General features: G+C 43.2%; 1 protein-coding gene across 2 annotated transcripts in view; it reads right to left on the bottom strand.

The window, feature by feature from the left end:
• The window catches only part of LOC138158698 (adhesion G-protein coupled receptor D1-like), a 476,877-nt gene that overhangs the window by 143,876 nt on the left and 322,299 nt on the right, over positions 1-10,702 (bottom strand). For both annotated transcript variants that reach the window (XM_069084871.1, XM_069084953.1), the window contains one exon: positions 19-122. In XM_069084871.1, the coding sequence (XP_068940972.1) occupies positions 19-122 (104 nt within the window). The remainder of the gene's footprint in view (positions 1-18; positions 123-10,702) is intronic.

Raw genomic sequence — 10,702 nt, 5'->3', positions numbered from 1 at the left:
AAAGTGAAAATGACTCACGACAGCATAGCGAACGTGACCAGCGTGATGGTCAGGCAGAAGATGGAGAGGGAGCAGCCAACATAACTGATGGATGAGAGCGCCACCTGGTGTCCTTTGGTCAGCTGCACAGAGAGAGGAAGCCGAGAGGGTGAGTTAGTGAGCTGGCTGAATGGAGAGGTGGAGGTTAGGGCCCCTCAGGCAGCCCCCCTGCATTAGAGAGGAGGCCTCCCTCCCCACCCACAGCCAGGGCTCCCGGACTGCTAGACTGCCTGCCCCTGTTTCAGGGAGACTCCAACCTGAGACAGGCTCAATGACCTTGCTCATCCCAGGGAAATGTTGGCATTAAATGCCTTCCTGAAACTCCCACATGGAGATCATCAGGAAGAGGCTCCAGAGGGCAGAACCCTGGACAGCTCCTCTGGGGTGTGGGCTGGGGGCTGGAAGGAAGGGAGAAAGGGAGGGAAAAACAGATCCCCACTCTGAGTGCTTCTGGATCACAATGCTATCACATGATGTCTTAAGGTTTACAGGGAATAGCAGATTTTGTTTTTACAACAATTCTGTGAGTTAGTTTATGGTTGTTCAGTCATTTCTGACTCTTCATAATCCCATTTGGGGTTTTCTTGGCAAAGATACTGGAGTGGTTTGCCATTTCCTTCTCCAGCTCATTTTACAGATGAAGAAACTGAGGCAAATGGGGTTAAATGACTTGCCCAGGGTCACACAACTAGTAAGTCTCTGAGGGCAGATTTGAACTCAGGAAGATGAGTCTTCCTGATTACAGGCTTCATCCACTGAGCCATTGTAGCACCAATGTAATATTTACAGCACCCATGATCATGATAAAGATCGTGACTATAAGTACTGCATGACTTTCGATCACAAAACTGCCCCACATGAATGAGCTACTAGAGATATTAGGGTACCATTTTACTGTAGAGGCAACTGAGGCTCAGAGAAATTCAGTGATTTGCCCACAATCATCTAACTAACAAGTACTGGAAGGCAAAGTTCCCCTATCACACAACCAGTTAACAAGAGAGAATGGGCTAAAGCCCAGGACACTCTGGTTTGGTCTTTCCATCATTCTATTTCCTCCATTAATACGTGATTATTCAATTCACTTCAACAGACATTAACTAAGCACTGACATATGCAGGACACTATGCTTAGGCTGGGGGATGCCAGAAGAAAGAAACAATCTCTACCTTCAGTGCTACTAGGAGTAAATGAAATGACTCCTCCCTTACACAACAGGGTTTGAAGTTGTAAAATCTGTTTTCAACTTACCAGTTCTGGCACTTAGAAGCTGTGTGACCCTAGGAAAGTCACATAACCTCTCTGGGCCTCAGTTTTCTCACTTGCAAAATGAGGAGGTTTGACTAGCTGCCCCCTGGGGTCCCTTCCAGTCATAGAGTTGTGACCATGTGATCCCAGAAAATGTGCATGTTTATATAAAGAGAGGAGACATTTCCAGGAGATTGTAGAGCTAGCTAAGGGTAACTAGGTTGTGCAGTGGTCAGAGCCCCAGGCCTGGAGTCAGGAAGACCTGAGTTCAAATCCAGCTTCAGATACTTCCTAACTGTGTGGCCTTGGGCAAGTCACTCAACCCTGTTTGCCCCAGTTTCCTCATCTATAAAACAAGCTAGAGAAGGAAATGGCAAACCCCTCCAGTATCTTTGCCAATAAAACCCCAAAAGGAGTCATGAAGAATAGAACATGGCTGAAAAGCTGAAAAACAACCATAGAGCTATAATTAATAATTAATCAATTTTTAATAATTAACACTTAACACTTCTAAACAAATTTGTCCATCAATCAACAATTATTTGTTAAACCACTATTAGGTATCATAACTTAAGCAATATAATAATGATAGTTATTATTTTATTTATAGAACTTTAAACTAGACAAAGAACTTTACATATGATATCTGATTTTATCCACAACAATTCTTGGAGGTAGATATTATTAATAGTCCCATTTTAGAGAGGAGATAAACAAGGCATACAGACATTCAATACCTGGCCCAGAGTCACACAGATAATAAGTATCTTAAGGCAGGTCTCCCTGATTTCAAGTCTAGTGTTCTATGCACTGTCCCACCCGGCCCCTTAGCTTCTGTCCTGTGAGAGATACTATGGATAGAATTATATACAAAGTGTATAAAAGTTGTAGCAAGATCAACTTAAGCTGAGATTTGAAGGAAATTGGATTCCCAGAGGTGGGAGTGAGGAGAGAGTACCCATAAGGCACGGGGCACACATAGCCTGGGCAAAGTGCCAGGGATGGTCGAAAGAGAGGGTTAGATGTGAAGACCAGCAAAAAATGCCCTTGGGCTTAACCATTCAATACTCAAATCTACCCTAACTTGATATCATAATCCCTAGAATTTGCATCTCAGAATCTCAGATTTGGAAGAGATGAGAGCAGCAAAATAGAAGAGAAGTTTCTTGAGGCCAAGAACTACTTACTTTTTTTGGTCCCTGGTGACTAACACAGGGCTAGTCCATCCCTCAACAAGCATTTATTAAGTGCTTACCATGTATTAGGAGTAGACAGACAGCTAGGTGTTTCAGTGGGAAGAGTCAGGAAGACCTGAGTTCAAATCTAGCCTCAGACACTTATTAGCTGTGTGACCCTAGGCAAGTCACTTAATGCAATTTGCCTCAGTTTCCTCATCTGTGAAGTGAACTTGAGAAGGAAATGGCAGAACATTCCAGGATCTCTGCCAAGAAAACTCCATGGACAGTATGGTCAAGGGGAGGGGAGATGGGCTGGCGCGTCAGGAAGAGTCAAACAAAACTGAACAACAACACATTTACCAGACACTGTGCTAAGTACTGGAGATAAAAAGAAAGAGGGGAAGGGGAGGGAGCAGTCCCTGACCTCGAGGGGTTCACAATGCCAGGTATACAACAGGCAATTGGATGGTGTAACATCCAGAGCGCTAGAGCTAGAGTCAGAAAGCCCTGAGTTCAAATGTGACCTCAGACACATTCCAAATGTGTAAGTCATTCCACCTCTGATTCCTCAGTTTCCTCATCTGTTAAATGAGGATAATAACAGCATGTGTTGTGAGGATAAAATGAGATGACATATATAACGCATTTTGCAAGCCTTAAGGCTCCTTATGAAGGCTAGCTGTTATTGTTATGATTACATAATGCATATATATTGAATGGATGGATGCATGGATGGATGGATGAATGAATGGATGGATGGATGGATGGATGGATGGATGGATGGATGGATGGATGGATGGATGGATGGATGGATGGATGGGTGGGTGGATGGGTGGATGGGTGAGTGGGTGGATAGATGGGTGGATGGGTGGATGGGTGGATGGGTGGATGGATGGAGGAATAAATGAATGGATGGATGGATAGACAAATTTAGCCCAAACTGCACTGCCATTTAGACCTGAGAAGCTCCAAGGGAGACTCAGAGCACAATAATCCTAGCTCTAATCCTGGCTCTGCCCCTACTTGGGGTCCCCTGTACCCCAGTTCCACTCCCCCTAGCCCCGTGATTCAGAGAGAGGCCGAAAACCCCCCAGGAGCACAAGCTGTGCCTGTCATTTCTGGGAATCGGTGTTATTGAAGTCTATCTTCCGGAGCAACTGGGCCCCAGCAGGGGGTGTGTCTGTGGATGAGATAACCTAATAGGTCTTTATTCCTGCAAATGTGTGTGATTCTCAACTGGGTTAACCAGTCAGGCACCAGAGCAATGCAAGGTGTTCCCTGGACTTGTGAAGCCCCATCTCAGGCCCCAGGGGAAACCTTCATGCATAGCCATGGGGTCTCTGAAGCAGCTGGGGTAGAGCAGAGGGACGTGCCACCACCCCCCATGTCTCATCCCCCCAAATATCACTAGCATCCCTATTTTCATGGGCCAGGCTACAAATTTTCTGCAGAGCAGGTGAGTTTTGTAGAAGGCAGGGGTTCCAGGCAAAGTGGCCACAGAGAAAGTGCTGCACGTGGCTAAGAAATGCAGCAGGAGGGAGATGGACAACTGTTGCTATGATACCAGAGACTGCTCAGAAATGGGATTCTCGCTGCCTTTGTCTTGGCCCTAGGATGCTCCCCCACCCTGAGATGAAGCAGATGCCTTCCTGGCAGGCTCAGCATCAGAGCTGACATGCACTTGACCAGGCAGGAAGGTTCTTCTGCTAAGCATTCTGGAGTGTCTGGAATATCCCAGGATTTCCTTATCTCTGACCCAGAGTTTGGATGAGGATGCCTCGAGTCACAGAAAGTCAGAGTTGGAAGGGGCCACACCGGAAATGAGATCCGCTCTCTACAAACCCAACCAAGACAGGACCAGGCAGCCACTTGCCTGAAAACCTTCACTGAGGGAGGCAGCTTGAGAGAGGAGGATCAAGGGGCTAGATTTGGAATTAAAGGGCTTGGCTTCCAGTCCCGGTTTAACCACTGACTACCTATGTGATCATGGGCGAGTAACAACCTCTCTGGGCCTATTTCTTCCTATTCGAAATGATGATGCCTGGCATATAGTAGGTGCTTAATAAATGTTTGTTCATTTAATAGTTCTAGTCCGGCTTCTTAGACCCCTACAAACTCTAAAGTAATCATCTCAAAATTAAATATTTCATATATAAGATATTAATTAATATAATTATATATCATACATTATATAAAATATTTTATATTGTATTAATTAAAATTAAGGTAATGTTTATGTAATATTTGTGTGTTTTGTAACATTTTTTGTTTAGTCATTCTCAGTTGAGTCCAATTCTTTGTGACCCCTTTTTGGAGTTCTGTTGACAGAGACACTAGAGTGGTTTGCCATTTCCTTCTCCAGATCATTTTACAGATGAGGAAACTGAGATAAACAGTTTCCCCATCTGTAAAATGGGAATGATGATGGCACCTACCTCCTAGGGTTGTTGTAAGGTTCAGATGAAATACAAATTGTAAAGCACTTAGCATAGTGCCTGGCTCATAGGAGACACCATATAAATGCTAGCTATTTATTATTATTGTTGTTATTAATTCCTCACAACAACCCTTTCAATAGGCACTATAGGGGTCCATTTTACTATCTCAGAGGGATTATGTGACTTGTCCATGATCTTCCTATCAATCATCATGGAAGTCAGAGCCAGAGTCCTGTGCATTCAAGCACAGAAGTCTTTCCACTGTACCTCATTGCCTTAATTAATGCCATATTGCCTCACATATTTTGGGTCACTCACCCTACCATCTATGGGCTGGGACAGTATCAATGAGTTAGAATTTCAGGGATGAGATCACTAGATAGCAGAGCTTTAGGTAGCTAGGAAACCACCCCAGCCACTGATCTCCTGACCCCAAAGAGTTTAAACACAATCTATAGAGCAAAACAGGTATCAACCAGGAAGGAAATTGGACCAATAAAGCCTTGTTGCAGGGAGGGAACTCTGGCCACTGTAGGTGGGATGGATACAAGTCACAGGGAATACAGTCAGGGAGGCCAGTTAGGCCTGACAAATGGTGATCATGGTCCCTACCTTCCTGAGTCAGACAGTGAAGTGTATAGTGAGATAACTCAATAATTCAACAAACATTTACTAAGGTACCTTCAACATGCAAGGCAAGGGACACTAGGGAGTAGTGCCTTAGAGCTATAAAGGCCGGGTTCAAATTCTGGCTCTGATTCATACTTGGCTATCTGACCATGAATAAGTCAAAATCTCTCAGTTCCCCCAGGCAACTGGAGAAGTAACAGACTGAGTTCATGAACTGTTTTGATAGAAGGAGCTTCCATATCACTTTCAGGCTTGGACTGAAAAGCAAAATAACCCCCCAAACACCATGCAAGGCCCCATGCTAGCTGCTAAGGAATGGAAGACAAAAAGGAAAGCCAGTTCCTCCCCCCAAAGGAGTTGACATTCTTCTCACCAATAAGGCAGTGAGTAAGCCTAGACACTCCATCCACCTGTGAGGGTAAGGATGGTGGATATGTATGATCAATCAACATGAATTTATTAATTACCTACTATGTGCCAGGGTCAATGTGTCATAGTAGAAAACTGACCTTGAAGCCTTTAGTTAAGTCACTTGACTTCTCAGGCCTCTAGGCAGCTCTCTAAGACTAGATAAGCTTCAGAGAATGCACTGGTCTGCATTGGTAGATGGAATTTCTTCAGGTGGGAACTCTCTAGACCAGTAATAATTATAACTAACATTTATACAGCACCTACTATGTGCCAAGCACTACACTAGGTGCTTGGAGAAATTGTTACATTTGCAAGGAGTCTAAGGGGACACAGTTCTGTGGCCTAAAGGGGGTCTGATGGGAGATCCCTTCTTCGAATGACAATTTGTTCGATATGGAATAGTAGGGATTCCTTTTGGATAGGAATTGGACTAAATGACTGCTGAAGTCCTTTCCAAATCCCAAATTCTGGGATTCTACAAATCACCTGATTTCAACCTGAACCTTAGAAACCATTTATTATATCACCTCCATTTTACAGATGCATGAACTGAGGCTCAGGCAGGAGGGCAGCAGACTTGCCTTAGGGCAAAGAGGAAGAACCAGAACATAGACTCAAACCCAAGCCATCAAATTCCCAATTCAGGGCTATTTCCTTGCTGTCTACCCTATGGATGGTGTTGGCGTCACCAGAAAGAATCGTCAGGCCCAGACCATAGAGCCTGCAACAGCATCCAAAAAATGCTTCATTAGATCATTCAGTGCCTTAGTATTTTCTCATCAGCAGAATGGGAATAATCATCCCCACCCTCTTACCAATTCATGGGATTGTCAGGATTATTAATGAGTTCCCCCCTGAAACCCCTACACACACACACACACACACACACACACACACACACACACACACCCTCCTACTTCATTTTTCCTACCCTGAGTCTCTGGAGCCTGGACCTGGCCATGGATGAACCTCAGGGAGATCCTGGCAGCCAAGCCTGGATCACTTGGTTATTTGTTTATGGCCATCAGAGAGTCTTGGCAAGGCCCCTTACCCCAGCTGAAGCATTTTCTGGCAAGGAATAAACCTGTTTCTTTTGCCCTGAGTACAGACTGCTTATAAATTTTCACATTTTATTAAATGAGAATTCGCATTAAAGGCCAAAATGGAACTCTCCTGCTCTCCACTGAGCCTAATGGAAAGCCAGGATTCTCACCCAAAACTCCATCCCAAAGCCCACTTGGCCTTGGAGTCTCCATTCTCCCCACCCCACCCCCTTCCACAAAGTCTTTGCTGATTCCTGTTCCTATAAAAAAAGCTTCTAGGGATTAGACTCCTTCCAAATGTACTCGTTTCACTGAAGGTATTTGTTGGAAAGAAGCATACGTAAGAACACAGCCAATGCCTCACCTTCATTCCACCATTCGATTTATTTTTTTTGCTTTTTTTTGGAGGGGGGAAGGCAGGGCAATTGGGGTTAAGTGACTTGTCCAAGGTCACACAGCTAGCAAGTATTAAGTGTCAAGGCCAGAATTGAACTCAGGTCCTCCTGACTCCAGGGCTGGTGCTCTATTCACTGCACCACCTAGCCACTCCTACCTCCTTTCAATTTTATGATATTCAACAAATACATAGAGTTGGAGGCAGTCTTATCAAAGAGAGAGCATTAGCGCTGAAGTCCAAAGCCCAAGATGCAAATTCTGGCTCATCCACTTACAAGTCAGTTCACCAATTTGGGCCTCATCTATAAGATGAGAGGTTAGACTAGACAACCTTGAAGGTCCCTTTCCAACTCTGGATCTAGACTCCCAGTCTTGGAGTATGTATGTATTAAGTCACTGTACTAGGTACTAGGGATTGCAAAAACAAGAGGAAAACTAATTCCTGCCTTCATGAAGTGTCCATTCTATTGGACACTGCAATGGCTAGATGATTGTCCCCAACGTTTACAATAATTAAGATTTATTCAATTCATTCATTCATTCAATAAATATTTATTAAGAACCTTGTATGGTCCAGGCACAGTGCTAAGAAGCAATGAAAATGCAAAAACAGTCAAAAGACAGTCTTCGCCCTCAAAGTGCTTACAATCTAATAGACAGACCCACCGTCTCTAATAAACAGTGGTTATAAAGATCAAATAAATTATGTATGGAAAGAGCTTTGAAAACTCTCCTAAAATACTATAGAAATACAATGTGCCATTAATATCATCACACACCAATGGAGTTTGAACCTAAGACTCAGGAATGCAGGTTCAGCAGTCTACCCACTGTGGGGGAAAGTCATAGGACCTGGGTTATAGAAAAACCTCAGTGATCAGAGGAATAGAAATTTTGAGCTAGAAAGAACCTTAAAGTTCATTAGTCATAACTCCCTTAATTTATTAGCATTTGGAAAATGGCTACTAGATGCCAGGCATGAGAGATAAAAGAATGAAAATGAAAGACTCTCTGACCTCAACAAGCTTAAATTCAATCAAAGGAGATGTGTGCATGTATAAGAATATGCTGAATTAAAACAAGGTAATTGGTGGAGGAGACTAACATCTGGAAAGGGGAGCAGATCAAGAAATGCTTCCTTTGCAAGGTGGGTCTTGAACTGAACTTTGAAAGAAAAATGGAGATTTTTAGAGGTGAGGAGAGAATGTATTCCAAGCACAGCTAGTACAAAGGCATGGAGGTGGAAAATGAATAACATGTATGATGTGAACAGCAAGAAACTCAGTTTGCCTACACAGTAAGGTGGGGAAGGGAAATGATTTGTGAGCAGCCAGAAAGGCTGGGATGGAACCAAAGTGCGAAGAGTTTTATATGCCAGAGGAATTTGCAATTGTTCCTAGAGATGATTAGGAGCCATGGAAGTTGTTGAGTAATATAGGGACGTGAGCTTCAAGATCATGTTGGCAGCTGTGTAAAGGATGGCTTGGAGGGTGGAAAGAAGGGATGGAGGGAATGGTGGTAGAATTAACAAGACAGGAGAAGTGATTAAATATGGGTGGGGCAAAGGTAACTGTGGAGAGAGAGGAGAGTTGAAGATGGTAGCAAGGTTAGGAATATGGAATCATGGTGGTGCTCTCAATGGAAATCGGGAAGTTTGGGAGATGTTTTGAAGATATAGAATTAGATCTAGATGTCTATAGAGGTGTCAATGTCTAATGTGCAGAGGGTAATGGCAGAGTAGAATTAATTTTCTCATTTTATAGATTAAGGCCCCGTAAAATCATGATTGAGTGATTTATCATATTCTTTCTTCTATCCATTCTTCCTTTTGTTCCCCTTCTCTTTTTCTTTTTACTTCATTCCTCCTCCATACTCTTCTTCCTTTTTCTTCTTCCTCTTCTCTTCTTTTCTCTTTCCTTCCTTCTTCCTCCTTTCCCTTTCTTATTCTTTCCTTCTTTTCCATGGGATTCTACCATCCTTCCTCTCTCCTTTTTATTTTCTTTTCCTAACTCCCTCCTTTCCAGCCCCTGCCTTCTTTTCTCTTTTCCTTCTTCCCTATTCTCTTTCCTCTACTCTCATTCTTCCTTCTCTCCTTCCCTACATTTACCCTTCTTTCTCTACTCCCCTCCCTTATTTCTTCTCTTTCTCTTCTTTTCCTTCCCTCTCCTTCCTTCTCTTTTTTCCTTCCTCTATATTTTCTTCTCTCCCTTCCTTTCTCCTTCCCTTCCTTTTTTTCCTCTTCCCCCCTCCTTTCTTTCTTCTTTATTCCTTCTATATTCTTTCCCTCTAACTATGAGTAAGTCTCGAGAAAAAAATAACAGGAGAAGGTCAAGTGTGTTTTTAATCCCATTTTTCACAGCCTTTCATGCACAGGAGTTACCTTATAAATATTTCTAGTGGCAGTTTGTCTCTATCCTTCACTAGGACATTCATTCCCAGGGGGCAGACGTTGGTTTTTGAAAGTCCATGGGGCAGAGACTCAAAATGATATCAAATCAAACTTAGGTATCTATCCTAGATAATGTTCTCCAGTCTACAGAATACACAAGAACTAGCAAATTGTGACCCAAAAGGTTAAACCTGTGCTGGAAAGCTCTTTGCTTGGATGTTGCAGAACCATAGTATCTCAGAGCTGCAAGTATCTCACTGAGCATCTGGTCCAAACCATACAGGACCAAGATTCCTTTCTACAATAGTCTCAATGATCATTCAGCCTCTGCTTGAACTGGAAGGGAAGAGTGAGGTCACAGCAAAGGATTCAGAAGTATGCTCTGCATAGATATGATAAATGCTAGGTGTTACTGGAAGCGGTCATTTCCATGCCATGCCAGTGACCAATTGGGGCACCTGTGAATCCTTCAGACCCAGTACAGGTAGCCTGTGTGAGAAATGCCTAGGGTCATACATTTACAGCTGGAAGGAAACTTATATTGGTAGAATCCTACATCTAGGGAATAACAAACAACTCCAGTATCTTCGCCTAGAAAACTCCAAAACGGGGCCACAAAGAGTCAGACACAACAAAAATAGGATTAAATAACAACAAACAAAATATATCTAGGGCTGGAAGGGACCTCAGTGGTCAGAGTCTATAGCCCCTAATTTTGTGAATAAGAAAACGGAGGCCCAGAGATGTTAAATGGGAATGCCGAAGGTCACCCAGATATTTACTAAACGGAAAATCTGAAATTTGTACCCACGTCCTCTGATTGCAGTATACCACATTTCCTCTATTTATTATCGTTCACTTAACCCTGTCATGTTGTTGTTCAGTCATATCCAATTCTTCATGACCCCCTTTGAGGTTTTCTTGTCAAAG

This window comes from Petaurus breviceps, unplaced genomic scaffold (genome assembly GCF_028583685.1).
Source record: "Petaurus breviceps papuanus isolate PSGF00001 unplaced genomic scaffold, PetGlider_PUasm1.0 101, whole genome shotgun sequence".
Taxonomy (NCBI): Eukaryota; Metazoa; Chordata; class Mammalia; order Diprotodontia; family Petauridae; genus Petaurus; species Petaurus breviceps.
This window is presented reverse-complemented; position numbering and strand designations above follow the sequence as displayed.